This window comes from Electrona antarctica (genome assembly GCF_951216825.1).
Source record: "Electrona antarctica genome assembly, contig: scaffold_500, whole genome shotgun sequence".
NCBI classification, from domain to species: Eukaryota; Metazoa; Chordata; class Actinopteri; order Myctophiformes; family Myctophidae; genus Electrona; species Electrona antarctica.
This window is the reverse complement of record NW_027638025.1, coordinates 28,819-47,500: the sequence shown is the minus strand read 5'-3', so window position 1 is coordinate 47,500 and position 18,682 is coordinate 28,819. Positions and strand designations below refer to the sequence as shown.

At 44.4% G+C, this 18,682-nt stretch overlaps 2 protein-coding genes across 2 annotated transcripts in view; both read left to right on the top strand.

Annotated features, from left to right (window-relative positions):
• Positions 1–8,367, top strand: part of LOC306918454 (integrin alpha-4-like) — a gene marked incomplete at both ends in the record, with an annotated part of 29,128 nt that extends 20,761 nt beyond the window's left edge. The window contains 10 exons of the mRNA XM_079531356.1: positions 867–941; positions 1,625–1,701; positions 2,057–2,146; positions 3,166–3,253; positions 3,432–3,539; positions 4,730–4,855; positions 5,110–5,235; positions 5,691–5,789; positions 6,979–7,098; positions 8,266–8,367. Coding sequence (XP_079387482.1) covers positions 867–941; positions 1,625–1,701; positions 2,057–2,146; positions 3,166–3,253; positions 3,432–3,539; positions 4,730–4,855; positions 5,110–5,235; positions 5,691–5,789; positions 6,979–7,098; positions 8,266–8,367 — 1,011 coding nt within the window. The remainder of the gene's footprint in view (positions 1–866; positions 942–1,624; positions 1,702–2,056; positions 2,147–3,165; positions 3,254–3,431; positions 3,540–4,729; positions 4,856–5,109; positions 5,236–5,690; positions 5,790–6,978; positions 7,099–8,265) is intronic.
• Positions 8,368–14,515: 6,148 nt separating this feature from the next.
• LOC306918453 (phosphoacetylglucosamine mutase-like) lies at positions 14,516–16,288 on the top strand (the record flags this gene model as incomplete). Its single annotated transcript, XM_079531355.1, has 1 exon — positions 14,516–16,288. One exon carries the CDS (start codon positions 14,516–14,518, stop codon positions 16,286–16,288), a length of 1,773 nt encoding a protein of 590 aa, XP_079387481.1.
• Between the last annotated feature and the right edge of the window lie 2,394 nt (positions 16,289–18,682).

The following is an 18,682-nucleotide window of genomic DNA, read 5'->3' as shown; positions in this document are numbered from 1 at the left end:
CTTGGCTACAACCGAAACAGACTTCCTCTTCCTCTTCAAAATAAGAGCCACTTGTAATGATTAGCCAACACTAGTTTTATTTCTAAGTCTACTTACAAGACAATTTACAATTTAGGCATTTAGCAGATGCTCTTAATCCAGAGTGATTTACAGTAAGCAAAAACTATACATCAACTACATAAAAGTAGTCATCATGAATCATACGTACTATAAGCTAAGAGCCTAACAGTGGAATATCTATATAATGAAAATATGAGTATACATATAGTGCTATGTCTACATAAGTTACATAAGTTGATCCTTTGCATACGCCTGTAAGGTCGTCGAGGCTTGTAAAAGAGACGTGTGTCTCAATGTGTTTTTTTTACTGGTTAAATAAAGGTTAAATAAAAAATAGAAAATAGGGCACGGCTTGTCATGGACATTTTTGTTAACATTCCATATTTGACACGGACATACAATTAAATAAGATAAATAGATAGCCCTGAATGACCACAATAGGTAACTCTGAGAGTGTTCAAATGGAACTTGAACACTCTCAGCGTTAAGGGGGTCTCTTCAAATGAAACCACTATACTACTATGGTGGACTCCTAATATGCCATAGTGTCAATAGTAAATCAGTGTCATACATATTCTGAAGAAAACCTGGAGACTTGACATTCACTAAGTGGGTGTTAATATGATCAAAATATAATAACGTGTAAAACAGAAAATCAAACATTTGCCACGGACAAGACCAAGCGACGTAATGTTGTAGTTTTCTAACCCTTACAAAAAGCTATCACCTCAAAGTATGAATGCGCCTTAACATTCTGTGTGCTTGCGTGTGTGTGCGTGTGTGCTTGCGTGTGTGTGCGTGTGTAGGAAGTAAGCTGCGATGTCTCTGAAGGAGGAGTTGACTGCAGCATCTCCAGTCTGTCTCTACCAGCTCACACTGAGGTATACGACCGACCAATCAAACCATCACAGACATAGCTGCAGCTCAGACTATTATGAACCAATCGCAGTGCCTAAAGTAGCCGGATGCCTTGATTGACTGATCATTGAAGGCGCAGGCACATATATGCGTCAAATGGTAAATGGTAAATGGTGCATTTATATAGCGCCTTTATCCAAGGCGCTTTACATAGATTGTGCATTACATTCACCCATTCACACACACATTCATACACCGATTGCAGCGGAAGCCATGCAAGGTACCAACCAGCACATCGGGAGCAATTTGGGGTTCAGTGTCTTGCCCAAGGACACTTCGACATGTAGACAGGAGGAGCCGGGATTCGAACCGCCGACCCATGGATCATTGGACGACCTGCTCTACCTCCTGAGCCACAGCCGTCAAGAAAGCGCCTATCCCAGCCATCTCTTCCTGGTTTTCAAACAGCTGGTGGATGGAATTGACGCTCACGCGCGGCTTCAACTTGTAGCATGGGCAAAGCGTTTCAGTTTTTTTGCCCGAAGCTACAATTTGAAGCCGCGCACGAGCATCATTTCCATCCTCCATCTGTTTAAAAACCCAGAAGAGACACCAGCTCTAGGCGCTTTTAGCCGCGACAGTGTGCCTGGCCTGGGCCCAGAGCAATTACAACTACTGACATATTTCTGCTTCCTGTTTCCTGCAGCTAAACATCAACTTCCTGTTGGATGTCAACCAGAGCAGCTCGGCCGGTGATGTCAGCATCTCTGTCAACGCCAGCAGGTAGATATCCACCTGTTCAACCGAGTGAGTGAGTGAGTGAGTGAGTGAGTGAGTAAGTGAGTGAGTGAGTGACTGAGTGAGTGAGTGAGTGAGTGAGTCAGTCAGTCAGTCAGTTGCAGTCCCCACATGAAGTCCCTCTCCTCTCCTCTCCTCTCCTTTCCTCTCCTCTCCTCCCCTCTCCTCTCCTCTCCTCTCCTCTCCTCTCCTCTCCTCTCCTCTCCTCTCCTTTCCTCTCCTCTCCTCTCCTCTCCTCTCCTCTCCTCTCCTCTCCTCTCCTCTCCTCTCCTCTCCTCCCCTCCCCTCCCCTCTCCTCTCCTCTCCTCTCCTCTCCTCTCCTCTCCTCTCCTCTCCTCAGTGATAACTATGAGATGGAGGAGTATCTCGGTGACAACACGGCCTCCCTGCTCCTTCCTCTCAGATATGGAGTTGACGTCAACGTTCACGGGTGAGACTTTGACATTAAATACGTTTCCATACCAGTGCTTCCTGTACTGGTACAACCCATGGCTCATGTCACTGGTCCAGTGTTGCCAGATGTACGGTAATTATCGTATTTGTACGAAAATTACGTACAAATAATAATTAAGTTTTGGCCTTTCAAAATAAGTCAGGAAATCAGTAAATATGACCCTAGGTAGAGCTGTGCATGGATGCATTCAAAACTAAAAGCACCCCCCAATACAAATTGACCGCTACAATAAACTTAAAGGACCACTTCACCACTTTTCAACCTATCTTCATATAATAGGTCCTCACTAATAATCATGATAAGATTTTTTTCTACTCAGTCTGTGTCTCATAGGAGGGCTGTGGGCAGTTTAGAAACCGTCTTCCAGTGACATCATCATTAGGCAGATTTCTTTTTAAACAAGATTTTTTTACAAAAATGTTTAGATTTTCATTATCGTGAGAACGATGGCTTCCATTTTCGCATTGCAACTTTTCAGGACTAGAAAGCCTGCAGTTTCTATTAGCTTGTATTCCCCATCGATGATGTCACTGGAAGACGGTTTCTGACCTGCCCACAGCCCTCCTATGAGACACAGGCAGAGTAGAAAGAATTTGCGCCATTTTTTCATGATTATTAGTGAGAACCTATTATATGAAGATAGGTTGAAAAGTGGTGAAGTGGTCCTTTAATAATAGCAAAAATACATCATAAATAAATACTGAAAGCAGATCTAATCATTAATGAAAGTTTATGCATGCACTTCTATGTGTGTACTATGTAAACTCTTCATTTCCATTTTCCAGCCATTCAGTTGCCATTTTTATTTTATTTTTTGGGACCCCCCAACATAATTTGGCGACCCCCCCCCCGGGCTCGTATGCATGAATAGATGCATTTTAAGCATCTCGTGTGCCTGAAACGAGCACAGCCATGAACGCTTCCTGCTCCACTGTTCTCTACCTGCCCGCTCGCTCTTCTGACTCTGTCTGTCTGTCTGTCTGTTTCTCCGTCAGGTTTGTGTCTCCTACGTCGTTCGTGTTTGGAGACGAACAGTCGACTCCCGTCGACTGTTACTCTGAGAGCTTCAACTTCACGTACAAGGTAGTGATAGTGCTAATACTCCTGACAATACTACATAATACACACAATGTACGTATAATAGTACTAATGAATGAATGTGTGTGTGTGTGTGTGTGTGTGTGTGTGTGTGTGTGTGTGTGTGTGTGTTTGTGTGCGTGCGTGCATGTGTGCGTGCGTGTGTGTGTGTGTGTGTGTGTAGGTATTAAACCTGGGTCCCAGCAGGTCGGTGGACAGTGTGTTGGAGATTGAACTTCCAAAGAGCCTGTCTCCATACAGCTACAGACTGCTGCAGCTCACTGACTGGCAGGTAAAATAACAACTAATACTAATAATAACAACTAATGGGCGACGGTTAGCCTGGCTCCAGCCCCTGAATCGCTAGCCACGCCCATTAAAAAAATATATTCAGGCGATTCAGGGTCTGGTGACGCTCTCGAAGGAGGTCTGAGACTCGGTTGGAAATCTGTACGACGAATCAGCGTTGTTTCAACTCGATGACGTCAAAACAACAGCGCCGTCCAGACACAAACAAACATGGCTGCCCCCACTGCGATGACTCACGACCATATCAATCTGGCTGTTAAATCGTCGTATGATAAATTGTTTCTTTACAGAAACGACAGGTTTTTATAAACATCATCATCCGACATATTTTACCGCTTTTGTTTACATGCTAGTAGCGCTCGTTGGCTGTGTTTGTTTGGTTAGCAAACGGGTTAGCCATAGCCTCTCATGATTGACGTCATCTGCTTTCCTACTATTCTGATTGGTTGGTATGAACCAATCGCCGAAGACTGCCTCTTTGTCAACGCCCATCTCAGAAACGGCTGTAGTAGGGAGGGCTTTCAGACTGAATAATGGAGTGAAACGAAATGAAAATTCAGGCTGAGTGTCAGGCTAGGCGACGGTAGCTTTGGAGTAGAGTGGCCAGTAGAGCTGCCGGATTGATCCCGGGCTCCCCCAGAGTTAGTGTCGAAGTGTCCTTGAGCAAGTGTGTGTGAGAGAAATGTAAATAGGTGAATGTTATGCACAATCTATAAAGCGCTATAGGGATAAAAGTGCTATATAAATGCACCATTTACCAATCAGAATTCATAGTGTGTAGTTCTCCACACCATTAGGACTCACAGTTCCCCTGCAGCCAATCAATCTGCCAAAACAGCAGATCTGTTTAAAAGCTCACAACAACTATTAGACTAAGGCTGTCTTATAGCACCGACGAAGGAGTCAGGACCCAAACGCTTGCTAATTTTAACCTCACTTTAAGCATTAAAAAATAAAATAAATGTACATTTTCTTAAGTCTCTGTCTAAGGAGTCTTCCTTAACAGTTTATGTGGCGAGTGAGTCTTTTTCTGCCGGTTTCCCTTTGTGTTTTTGAGACCACCGCACATGCTGTCAACACGGAACAAATAAAGGGACAAAGGGTGTGACGTGATTAAACAGCAGTATACAGCAGTGAACGTTAATAAAGTTGATAAACTGTCTGTCTCTCCAGTCCTCCCAGGGTCAGTGCCACCTCAGCAACCAGACAGCGACAGTAGAAGAAGAGTGTGACCTCCCAGATGTCTCCGTCCTCAAACAGATTGTCTTTTATTTCAGCAAAACAACCACGCGCAGAATGGTAAACGCACGCACGCACGTGCACAGCACAAGCACCCTAATTGTCCTTTGAGGACCAGCATAGTTGTCCTCACGAGCTTAGTCGACTTGAATGTTAGGCCTACTAAGGTTTTATCAATTTGATTAATGTTGTATTTGCGTGTGTTTGTGTGTGTGTGTGTGTGTGTGTGTGTGTGTGTGTGTGTGTGTGTGTGTGTGTGTGTGTGTGTGTGTGTGTGTGTGTGTGTGTGTGTGTGTGTGCGCGCGTGCGTATAGTTCTGTGGTCGTCAGGACATCCTGTGTGAGCGGTTGGTGTGTTACCTCGGCAACCTGGAGTCTGGAAAGGAGGCGACGGTCCAAATCACCACGAAACTGAACCCCACAGTACTACTGCAGTACCCGGTATACTACTAAATTATACTACTACTAGTACTACTACTAGTAGTACTACTAGTACTACTACTAGTACATTCCCTGTTCTTTTCTTATTTTATGTTGCTTCTGACATTCACTTCTACCCTACAAAGCAAAGAGATGATTTTAGTGTACCCTTTTGTCATACTTCCAAACATCAATGTTTGATTAAATTTAGAGGCCTCAGCTGTGGAGCTCTCTAGATGACATTTCTTCCTCACTGTAGTCAATATGATGTGTAATCTTTACTGTTTAGATTGTTTTGTCTGTATTTTGTGCAGTATGTATGTATGTTTCTTTATTGGCTTTGCACTGCTGCTCCCCTTGTGAACTGAAGCACTGATATACTCCTTTGTGTGTGTGTGTGTGTGTGTGTGTGTGTGTGTGTGTGTGTGTGTGTGTGTGTGTGTGTGTGTGTGTGTGTGTGTGTGTGTGTGTCTCAGGGTCGTCATGGTATCATGGTTGTTGAGAGCATAGCGGTCGTCACGTCTCCCACAGAGGATGAACACACCATCGTCACACACACACTGCCTCTGGCACAGGTACGCACACACACGCACACTGCCTCTGGCACAGGTACGCACACACACACACACTGCCTCTGGCACAGGTACGCACACACACACACACTGCCTCTGGCACAGGTACGCACACACACACACACTGCCTCTGGCACAGGTACGCACACACACACACACTGCCTCTGGCACAGGTACGCACACACACACACTGCCTCTGGCACAGGTACGCACACACACACACTGCCTCTGGCACATGCAGGTACGCACACACACACACACTGCCTCTGGCACAGGTACGCACACACACACACTGCCTCTGGCACAGGTACGCACACACACACACTGCCTCTGGCACAGGTACGCACACACATACACACACTGCCTCTGGCACAGGTACGCACACACACATACACACATATAAATCTGTAGCGGAGGGAGAGGTTCCAAATGGGGTGAACTACAGCGTCACACAAACATTTTAGTAGCAAATCCACAATATGTTTTCCAATTTCAATCCTGAAAAAGTTACAGTTTTGGACATTATGAGGTTTACAGGTGGCGTTTCTAGGTGGCGGCGGAGGCTCATTTCATTGTAATCAAAGTTGTCTGTTCTGCGTGTTGCGTTTCTAGGTGGCGGCGGAGGCTCATTTCATTGTAATCTCAGTTGTCTGTTCTGCGTGTTGTGTTTCTAGGTGGCGGCGGAGGCACATTTCATTGTAATCTCAGTTGTCTGTTCTGCGTGTTGTGTTTCTAGGTGGCGGCGGAGGCACATTTCATTGTAATCTAAGTTGTCTGTTCTGCGTGTTGTGTTTCTTTTCTTTTCTGAGTGGTGCAACCATAGGGTGCTTTGTCCGTCCCTGGCGCTGTGTCCCTATATATGTTTAGGGTACCAACAGGGTGGCGCTGTTGCACCACTCACTTCAGACACGTCTTTTTTTAAAGTTTTTTTTGGGCTTTTCTGCCTATTTATTGATAGTTTCAAGTGAAAACGGACAGGAAAGAGGGAGAGAGAGAAGGGGAGAGACATGCAGCAAAGGTCGTCATGAACGGGACTCGAATACGTAACGCGCTGTCAGGCCAGAGCCTGTATGTGGCATGCGCCTGGACTACTTGGCCAGCGGGCGCCCGTGTGTTGTGTTCCTAGGTGGCGGTGCAGGCTCATTTCATTCTAATCTTTAGAAGTTGTCTGTTCTGCGTGTTGCGTTTCTAGGTGGCGGTGGAGGCTCATTTCAACCAGAAACCGCCGGCAGCTGTCCAGATCTTCATCATCATCGTCAGCTTGATCATCGGCCTCCTCATCCTCACTGCCCTGATCTACTGCCTGTGGAAGGTAACACCTTACACAACACTACATGCTAGGGCGGACACTACACTGTTATCTTTAAGACCTTACACAACACTACATGCTAGGGCAGACAGCGGACACTACACTGTTATCTTTAAGCCACTATTCTATCAATCACTTGTTTATTAATCGCATAATCAAGAACCACGCTTTCATGATCATCTATTAAAGGTATATTTTCCCTTTATCTTTATCCTTTTTAGTGTAATAGTATTAGTTTACTATAATTAGATTAATACACGATAATCAACACTAACACTTTATTTACCCAAATCAAATCATAGTACAACATACGTATTCAATCAAAGCAAACAGCATAAACAATAAGTTTGCCTCTTCTACGAAAATTAAACTTACAAGTTAGTTACAAGGCTGCATTCTGTCGCGCGTGCCAAGCTGTCATTCTCTTGTTGTATTATTTATTTCTCAATCTCACCACGGAGTAACCTCGCGTCTCGGAGGACAGTCAAGACGGGCAGTGTCAGTAGACCAATCACAGGCAGGCGGGGCGTTACCATGCCTATGCTCGGACACAAACGGAATTCACGCGGTGCTGCTATTGTGCATGTTGGCTCACTGGAAACACTCTGCTAAAGTGTGGTCCAGGGACCCTCATGGTTCCTTGAGGAGCATTTTGTACACTCTCGGAGTGGCCCTCGGAGCCCTCTGGTGGGCTGTGAGGATATTGCAAGTGGGACCCAAAACCATTGGCAAAACGCTATGAATATTGTGACGATGATATAGTATAGGCCCCTTTTCCACCGGTTGGTTCCCAATGGGAACCGGTTCAGTTCTTTTTGGTTCTTAGTCCATGAGCCAGAGCTCCTAAATTGGAACGTTAACTATGAATTGAGTGGGCAAAACTATACCTATATTAAATTGTTTATAGGATCAACTAAGAACCAAAAATAACTGAACCGGTTCCCATTGGGAACCAACCGGTGGAAAAGGGGTCCCAGAGTTCCAGACCCGTTATGGTCATTCAGGGATAGTAGCTCTTTATGTGTTTCTGGTCATGTATGTCCGTGGCAAAAATGGCATTCTGACCAAAATGTCCACCACATGACCCCTCTCTGTCTGTCTGTCTGTCTGTCTGTCTGTCTGTCTGTCTGTCTGTCTGTCTGTCTGTCTGTCTGTCTGTCTGTCTTTCAGGCTGGTTTCTTCAAGAGACAACACCAGAAGACGGAGGATGACTTAAAAAGAGAAAGCTGGGACTACGTTCCTAAAATGGACAAAACGGAGAGCTCCTCCTAACACACACACACACACACACACACACACACACACACACACACACACACACACACACACACACACACACACACACACACACACACACACACACACACACACACACACACACACACACACACACACACACACACACACACACACACACACACACACACACACACGTCGTGGACTGACAGAACAGATACATGATGAATTCATGGATAGATGCAGAGAACTGAAGATGAAACAAAAGATGTGAATGGAACAACTGCTCGACCAATCGTAACACGGCCCAGGATCGTTCAGGAAGTGCATGCAACACTAGCCTCGGCCCTCATAGACATATAAAGAGGTAGACGCCCTTTCCGGCTCTGGAGCGTATATGTGCTCAAGGGAGGGCAAAACTTTCCAGAGATTCCTTGCGAAGCCCCGCGGAAGCATGAGCGTGCGTCACAGAGCGCATGCTCGGGTCTGATAAGTCCCGGACAAGATGTGCTGTGATTGGCCAGTAAACACTTGAGTGGCAGCGTGACGTAGCGTCCCTTCCACACTTCCGGTGTACTTCCTCCCCCAGTGTAAATTCTTCCGCCCCTCCTTCAACACACATGGCTCCAACGAACTGCAGCGGCCAATGAGGCATCTATTTTGTTTTATATGTATGTCGGTCCCAGCCTTATACTCATCTGCGAAGAGAAAAGCATGCCTGGTCACGACCTAAGGCAGAGAGAAAAGCCTGGTCACAACCTAAGGCAGAGAGAAAAGCCTGGTCACAACCTAAGGCAGAGAGAAAAGCCTGGTCACAACCTAAGGCAGAGAGAAAAGCCTGGTCACAACCTAAGGCAGAGAGAAAAGCCTGGTCACAACCTAAGGCAGAGAGAGTGTCTAGCCGGAAGTGTCGGTCCGGAACATCCGTCAGATGTTATTTCCCCCCGGATACAATATTTTTGCCGCTACTTCCGTTTAACCGGCTAGGTCTTGCTCAGCGTCATGAAACACGCGGCAGACCGGGTCTAGAAGGGTATTTGCGAGTGGACCCCCAAATAATTAGGCAAAACGCTACGGTTTTGGTATGGTAGGTTTTCTTTAAAAGTTTGACATTTTTGTTTTCATTGAGATAAATAGGAACTTTTTAAAGTATTATTTGTAACAGTTGGCCGAATGGTCAAGGGTCCAAGAATGTAGATTTCTCGTATTTATTTACCTCCATAAATAATGAACAGCCCATGAAGGATTGTCACAGTCAAGGTCTGAGGCATACACTTTCAATAACCAAAAGTAAGAAATAAACACTTGATAACTAAACTTAAAGGACCACTTCACCACTTTTCAACATGTCTTCATATAATTGGTCCTCACTAATGTTTATGATAAAACACCACCATTTTTTTCCTACTCAGTCTGTGTGTCATAGGAGGGCTTTGGGCAGTTCGGACACCCGTCCACCAGTGACATCATCATTAGGCAAGATTTGTTTTAAAATATATTTAGATTTGTATTATCGTGAGAACGATGGCTTCAACTTTTGCATTGCAACTTTTCAGGAAAAGAAAGCCTGCAGTTTATATTAGCTTGGATTCACCATCGATGATGTCACTGGTGGACGGGTTTCTGAACTGCCCACAGCCTTTCTATGAGACACAGACTGAGTAGGAAAAATTGGTGGTATTTTATCATGAACATTAGTTAGGACCAATTATAGGAAGAGAAGTTGAAAAGTGGTGAAGTGGTCCTTTAAGGCAAAAACAAACAAAGCAAGAACTAAAGATACTGTAACCGGCTGCAATGCCTCTTTCCTCATGGCCCTGGCAGCATTCCCCTGGTGTCGTCTACTTTGTGACATTAAGCAAACTGAAGCCAAATGCCAAATTCCACTCACACTCGGTCACTCCAGCATGGTGGTGTTACCGTGGAACTGGTGACCTGCTGAAATATGTGTAGACAATCACATAATGTCAGTGCCCGAATGTAAATCGTTGCAGTTTGTTCATTAGCAGAATTAAATTTAGCGGTATTTAGGCCACGTATTTAACCCATTCTGACCTGAGATCAGATTCTAAAAATGTCTTCTACATCCTTACAGTTTTCTGAAAAAGCTATGTTTCTGTGTCAGTCGTTCTTCGATTTTTCGAAAATAGCAGATCTACAAGCTCGTAGCGCGCCACTCGGTGGCGCGCTATGAGCTTGTAGATCTGCTATTTTTCGATAGCTAAAGCATAACATACTGCTAACACCAAAAGGGGTTCCCGCCGTAAGTTATGTGAAGTCCACAAGATGGTCACATATTTCGGCAGGTCACCAATTTCACCACAACGCCGCCATGCAGGAGTGATGGAGTGCGAGTGAGGGCACGGGTTGCCCCGAGACAATATTGATCAAAGCCGTAACACAGTCGATTGATTGATCAACTCATAAAGACCTAGAAGGCCGATTCTACAAATGTCTTCTAAATCCTGACAGATTTCTGAAAAACGTATTTACATATCAGTGGTGTTCAAACCTTGTCATGTCCCAGGACCCCCAAAATGTACTGTATTTGACCCCCCAAGGAAAGGTTTGAGTTCAAATGTTTGCTGTGAAAAATACAGTATATTCAAGATTTGCACAATTCTTTTAGGGTTTTTCCAAAAATAGCAGATCTACAAGCTCATAGCGTGGCACTAAGCCTATCTATCGGGTTGGGAAACACTGTTGTTACCTATCGTTTGTAGTTTATAAAATGTCTGAGTCTTATTTAATGTGACTTTTATTTAAAAAAGCGGATGAAGAATGTGATCTTACTGACTGCCTGTCTTACTGACTGCCTGTCTTACTGACTACATGTCTGTCTTACTGCCTGTCTGTCTGTCTGTCTGTCTGTCTGTGTGGCCGGCTGGTGAGTTCAGGTTAATTATGGAATGAAGCATTAGCGATCAGTGTTATTATACCACAGGAGGGATGGGATGATGATCATTACTATTATATCTATGCTCACAGTAATCGCGGAGATTTTAATTTATCATAAAATTGTCCTACACTAGGACAATTTCAACAATAGCAGATATACAAGTTGCATTGCAACACATTGTGAGCGTGTACATTCAGCTATTTTGTTGGCGAATGTTGCCCCCAGAATAGGGAATTCAAGTGGTTAACAAAAGTGCCATTTTAAGTTGTAAGCGTATTATTTTAATTATCGCGATAATATCACTAATCACAATTATTATAATTGTGTGACACGTAATTTTCATGATCGTCCCATCCCTATACCACAGGAAACCATTTACTGTCTGTCTGTCTGTCTGTCTGTCTGGAAGAGAAATGTTTGTAAGAGAAAAGCGCAATCTTTGTGTGTTGTAATGTTGCTTCCGTCACAGTCTTTTTGTAAATGAAGTAATTCTGTAAATGAAAGTTGTTTTTATTTTATTGCCTGTAAATAATTGTGTGGACAAACAATGTATTTTGGTTGAATTGGTCTAATTGTGCACTGGAATGTCGCTGAAGATTTATCGATGCTTTTAATAATAAAATCATTTTTTTAATGCATTGCATTATTGTCTTACTTTTAATCATGGTATGAGTAGCATGTTGTACTTACATACATTAAAAGATAGATATATAGATAGATAGATAGATAGATAGATAGATAGATAGATATCAATCTATCTAGATTATCTATCTAGATTATCTATCAATCTATCTAGATTATCTATCTAGATTATCTATCAATCTATCTAGATTATCTATCTAGATTATCTATCTAGATTATCTATCAATCTATCTAGATTATCTATCAATCTATCTAGATTAGATTATCTATCTAGATTATCTATCTAGATTATCTATCAATCTATCTAGATTATCTATCTAGATTATATATCAATCTATCTAGATTATCTATCTAGATTATCTATCTAGATTATCTATCAATCTATCTAGATTATCTATCAATCTATCTAGATTATCTAACAATCTATCTATCTATCAAGATAGATAGATTGATAGATGAAATACTCACATACAACCCACATATTAAACATCAAACATATAGTATGAAATACTCACATACAACCCACATATTAAACATCAAACATATAGTATGAAATACTCACATACAACCCACATATTAAACATCAAACATATAGTATGAAATACTCACAAACAACCCACACATATTAAACATCAAACATATAGTATGAAATACTCACAAACAACCCACACATATTAAACATCAAACATATAGTATATGAAATACTCACATACAACCCACATATTAAACATCAAACATATAGTATGAAATACTCACAAACAACCCACACATATTAAACATCAAACATATAGTATATGAAATACTCACATACAACCCACATATTAAACATCAAACATATAGTATATGAAATACTCACATACAACCCACATATTAAACATCAAACATATAGTATATGAAATACTCACATACAACCCACATATTAAACATCAAACATATAGTATATGAAATACTCACATACAACCCACATATTAAACATCAAACATATAGTATATGAAATACTCACATACAACCCACACATATTAAACATCAAACATATAGTATGAAATACTCACATACAACCCACATATTAAACATCAAACATATAGTATGAAATACTCACATACAACCCACATATTAAACATCAAACATATAGTATGAAATACTCACAAACAACCCACACATATTAAACATCAAACATATAGTATGAAATACTCACAAACAACCCACACATATTAAACATCAAACATATAGTATATGAAATACTCACATACAACCCACATATTAAACATCAAACATATAGTATGAAATACTCACAAACAACCCACACATATTAAACATCAAACATATAGTATATGAAATACTCACATACAACCCACATATTAAACATCAAACATATAGTATATGAAATACTCACATACAACCCACATATTAAACATCAAACATATAGTATATGAAATACTCACATACAACCCACATATTAAACATCAAACATATAGTATATGAAATACTCACATACAACCCACATATTAAACATCAAACATATAGTATGAAATACTCACATACAACCCACATATTAAACATCAAACATATAGTATGAAATACTCACATACAACCCACATATTAAACATCAAACATATAGTATGAAATACTCACAAACAACCCACACATATTAAACATCAAACATATAGTATGAAATACTCACAAACAACCCACACATATTAAACATCAAACATATAGTATATGAAATACTCACATACAACCCACATATTAAACATCAAACATATAGTATGAAATACTCACAAACAACCCACACATATTAAACATCAAACATATAGTATATGAAATACTCACATACAACCCACATATTAAACATCAAACATATAGTATATGAAATACTCACATACAACCCACATATTAAACATCAAACATATAGTATATGAAATACTCACATACAACCCACATATTAAACATCAAACATATAGTATATGAAATACTCACATACAACCCACATATTAAACATCAAACATATAGTATATGAAATACTCACATACAACCAGCACATAACATTATATGCATTGGATGTGTATTCAATTATTAAGCACCGACAGCTGAAACTCACACTACTAAGTAATCTTTCACTTTTTTTAATATAAGAAAATGTTTTTATACACTCCATTACTGGCAGACATTGTAGGCTATACTGTATAATCCTATATCTCACTGTGTTGAAAATGACTGTGTTGAAACTAGACAACTAGGCTATTATTCCATACACCGGTGCCCATGGTGGACTATGCATGGCAGAGGCGTCCTCTTCCCTGAGCCAGGCCTAAACCTAGTTGCACTGCGACTTTTCTAGGTATAGTCGTCATACTAGGAATTGACGGGAAAAGACATGGAGCTGTGTGAAACTCCATATTTGGACCTCGAAATTACGTCCTTTTTTATGACGTCACAGCGAGCCCACACTGTTTCGTCAGGAACACAGCGCTACATTATATGTTGTATCATCATGCAGGTGATACAACATATCATTTCAACCCTTGTTGAAATGTCATTATAGGCGTCATTTTTTCAAAAGAAATGGAAATAAAACAATCTACAAGCACATCAGCAGACAGGAGGACAGACAGACAGGAAGCGGTCATCATTCACCAGGCCACAATGTCCACAATATCCCAGTTCGAGAGCGTAGTATCCCAGAAGTCCCTGCTGCACCCAAAGCCGCCGGGGCTGGTCCTGCAGTACGGCACGTCGGGCTTCCGGGCCGACGCGGGACAGCTGGACCACGTGCTGTTCCGCATGGGCCTGCTGGCGGCGCTCATGTCCAAGAAGGCCCGAGGCGCCGCCGTTGGACTCGTGGTCACAGCGTCCCACAACCCCGACCAGGACAACGGCGTGAAGCTGGTGGACGCCACGGGGGAGGCGGTGATGTCGCCGGCGTGGGAGCGGCACGCCGCCCGGCTGGCCAATGCCGAGCAGGACCGCCTTCTCGCCGCCCTGCGGGACGTCGCCGAGGCCGAGGCCGTGGACGTGTCCCAGGAGGCCCGCGTCCTCCTGGGCCGGGACACCCGGAGCAGCGGCGAGGCGCTGTCGCGGGCCGCGCGGGACGGCGTGTCCGCCCTGGGCGGTCCCGCCGCCCCCAGGGACTACGGCCTGGTGACCACGCCGCAGCTCCACTACATGGTGCGCTGCCGCAACACGCAGGGCGGCTACGGCGAGGCGACGGCGGAGGGTTACTACCGCAAGCTGTCCCGGGCGTTCCTCCGGCTGGTCGGACGTGCTCGTCCGGAACGTGCCGACGAGCAGAAGCGCCTGTGGCTGGACGGCGCCAACGGCGTTGGGGCGCTGAAGGTGCGGGAGATGATGGAGATGGACGACCTGAAGGAGGAGCTGCAGATATCGCTGTTCAACGACGGCGGAGGGAGGCTCAACCACCGCTGCGGGGCTGACTACGTCAAGGTGCAGCAGCGCCCGCCGGCCACGGGCGTTCCCCCGGCACGCGGCGGCCAGCGCTGCTGCTCCTTCGACGGAGACGCCGACCGCCTCGTGTACTACTACGGCGACTCTGACGGATGCTTCCACCTGCTGGATGGGGACAAGATGGCCGCCCTGATCAGCGTCTTCCTCAAGGAGCTCCTGGCGCGGGCCGGCCTGCTGGGCGACCTGGAGATCGGGGCGGTGCAGACGGCGTATGCCAACGGCAGCTCCACCGCTTACCTGCAGGACGTGGCCAAGGTGGCAGTGAGGTGCGTCAGGACGGGCGTCAAGCACCTGCACCGCGCAGCGCGGGACTTCGACGTGGGCGTGTACTTCGAGGCCAACGGGCATGGGACCGTGCTGTTCAGTGAGGCGGCCGGAAAGAAGATCCGCCTGCTGGCCGCCGAGGAGGACCCCGCTGGCGGCCCCGAGGATCTCGGAGCCGCTGAGGAGGACCTCGCTAGCTGCTGCTCCGACGACGACGGCAGCGGCGGTAGGTGGAAGAAGAGGGCGGCCGCATTGCTGCTGCGGGACACCGTGGACCTCGTCAACCAGACCGTGGGCGACGCCATTTCCGACATGCTGCTGGTCGAGGCCGTGCTGGCCCTGCAGGGCATGACGGTGGAACAGTGGGATGCCACATACACCGACCTGCCCAGCAGGCAGCTCGAGGTCAAGGTGTCGGACCGCGGGGCGATCCGCACGGCCGGCGAAGACGAGCGACGCACGGTGAGTCCGTCGGGTCTGCAGGAGGCCATCGACGGCCTGGTGGAGAGCTGCGGGGGAGGACAGTGGCGGACGCGCTGTTTCGTGCGACCCTCGGGCACCGAGGACGTGATCAGAGTGTATGCCGAGGCGGAGACGCGGGAGGTCGCCGACGCCTTGGCGCACCAGGTCAGCCTGGCCGTGTACCGACTGGCGGGCGGAGTAGGGGATGAGCCCAAACCTGTAGTGTAAAGCTGTGGTTCCCAAACTTTTTCATGTCAAGGACCCCCAAATTGACACTAATTAGCCCGTGGACCCCCCTTGGAAGACATATGCCAGGGACCCCCATAAGAGAAGATCTTTATGGCTCTAGCAGAGATTCTCAACGCGTTAAATTTCAAGGACCCCCAGTTTGACATGCATTTAATGGCATTTCTATCTCTGGGACCCCCAATTTATATTGTAAAATCAATGTTAATTTAACCCTGATAGTGTACAAATGGAACCCTATGGACCCTAACGGATCCATTTGGTTCCATTTGTACACTCTCAGAGTTACAGACCCATAAGGGTCAATTTACAACAATGGTGTTGTTGTAGTGTACAAAAGTATTCCATAGTGGCGAGTCTGGCGACCACAACAACAGACTGGGCAGTGCACGGATTCCTCCCCCGGGAGCTTCTCCATTGTAAACAATAGGGACTCAATTTCCCATAATCCCTTTACACGAGCGACAGACCTTTTTGCGATGACATCATCAAAACGTGTCTCATATCCCATTCTGTCCGGTGGATTGCCCATATGACTTAAAGATGGAGTGCCACGATTTTTTTCCACCCTAAAACATGATCATCAGGTATTATAAGGAGGAAGAACTTTTTCCAAAAAGTGTACAGTATTTGTTAAAATCATGCTTTTATGTGGACACGCCCACCAGTTCATTACGTATGCCTGGTTTGCCTGGTGGGTGGTGATGGGTGGTGATCCACCTGAACTGAAGCCGCACCCACAGCTGTAGTTGTATGATAAAGGGGGAGGGGTTAGGGGAGGGGTTGATAGTGTGGTGTCACTATATTAATGTATATTTCATTGGCACGTTTGACTGTCAAGGGTTCAGCCTCCAGGAAGAAACCCAAAATACAAAGTTAATACACCATTGCACATAAAAACGACTCCAGGGTGTCTAATGAAGTACTGTCACCTCATAGACACATGAAAAACTGGAAAAATACAAAAATTGTGGCACTCCATCTTTAAAACTGATAACTCGGGCAACTCGCGAACACCAGGGAAAGTGTTCTACAATTAATGAACTCGAGCAACTCGTGTTTAGAAGTCAAAGTGTTAAAGCAATCAATTGTTAATTGTGTGGTCTTCTTTCTCTCAAGTACTCTCAAGTGTTTCTATGGATCATTGTGCATATTGAAGTGTTTCTATGGATCAATGTGCATATTGAAGTGTTTCTATGGAACATTGTGCATATTGAAGTGTTTCTATGGATCATTGTGCATATTGAAGTGTTTCTATGGATCATTGTGCATATTGAAGTGTTTCTATGGAACATTGTGCATATTGAAGTGTTTCGATGGAACATTGTGCATATTGAAGTGTTTCTATGGATCATTGTGCATATTGAAGTGTTTCTATGGATCATTGTGCATATTGAAGTGTTTCTATGGATCATTGTGCATATTGAAGTGTTTCTATGGATCATTGTGCATATTGAAGTGTTTCTATGGAACATTGTGCATATTGAAGTGTTTCTATGGATCATTGTGCATATTGAAGTGTTTCTATGGATCATTGTGCATATTGAAGTGTTTCTATGGAACATTGTGCATATTGAAGTGTTTCTATGGATCATTGTGCATATTGCGTATAGCTTTTTCTTTGTTGATTTATTGCTTATATGGGCTTGACCCCGTCTTATCGCTGCTTGCAGCTTTATGTATTATTTGAATTAGACAAACAGCAATAATAAACCGTTCGGGCTTGAAACCTTAAATGATCTGATAATTGTCTCCACCAGGCCGAAGGCATGGGGAGAGAGTATGTTTTGCACTCCGTCCGTCCGTCCGTCCATGTGTGTGTGTGTGTGTGTCCGTCCGTCCGTCCTTCCGTCTGTGAACAGCTAATCTCCGGCACCGTTAACCCGGTCGATGAAAAATTTTGCACACACACTCCCTGGATGCCAACGATGAACCTCTGCCCCAGAATTTCCAGAACGGCCTGTTATAGCGCCACCAGGAGGCCGCTTTGTGCAAAACAGGTTTTTGGACAGTACACCTACCGATTTTGTCCAAACATCACGCAAATTGGTACACAGTCTCTCTAGAGCCATTCATCGAAACGGGTCTTTCAGACTCCATCCTGATTGGCTAAGATTGGCTTCCAAAGTTCGCAGGAGTGCTCAGTTTCAAACAAAATGCTGCAAATCATGAACACATCGTGTGATTTCCGTGAAATTGTGCACGCACATTCCCACTAGGCCGAGGAAGAAATGCCACATGAACATTTTCAACTCAGCCTCATGGTGGCGCTATAACTCGCCGAAAAGTGTTTTTACCTCTGACTGCACGGATCTGTGGATAACTTTGTATGCCAACTCCCTAGAGGCCAAGGAAAAACCTTTGCCTGGAATTTTT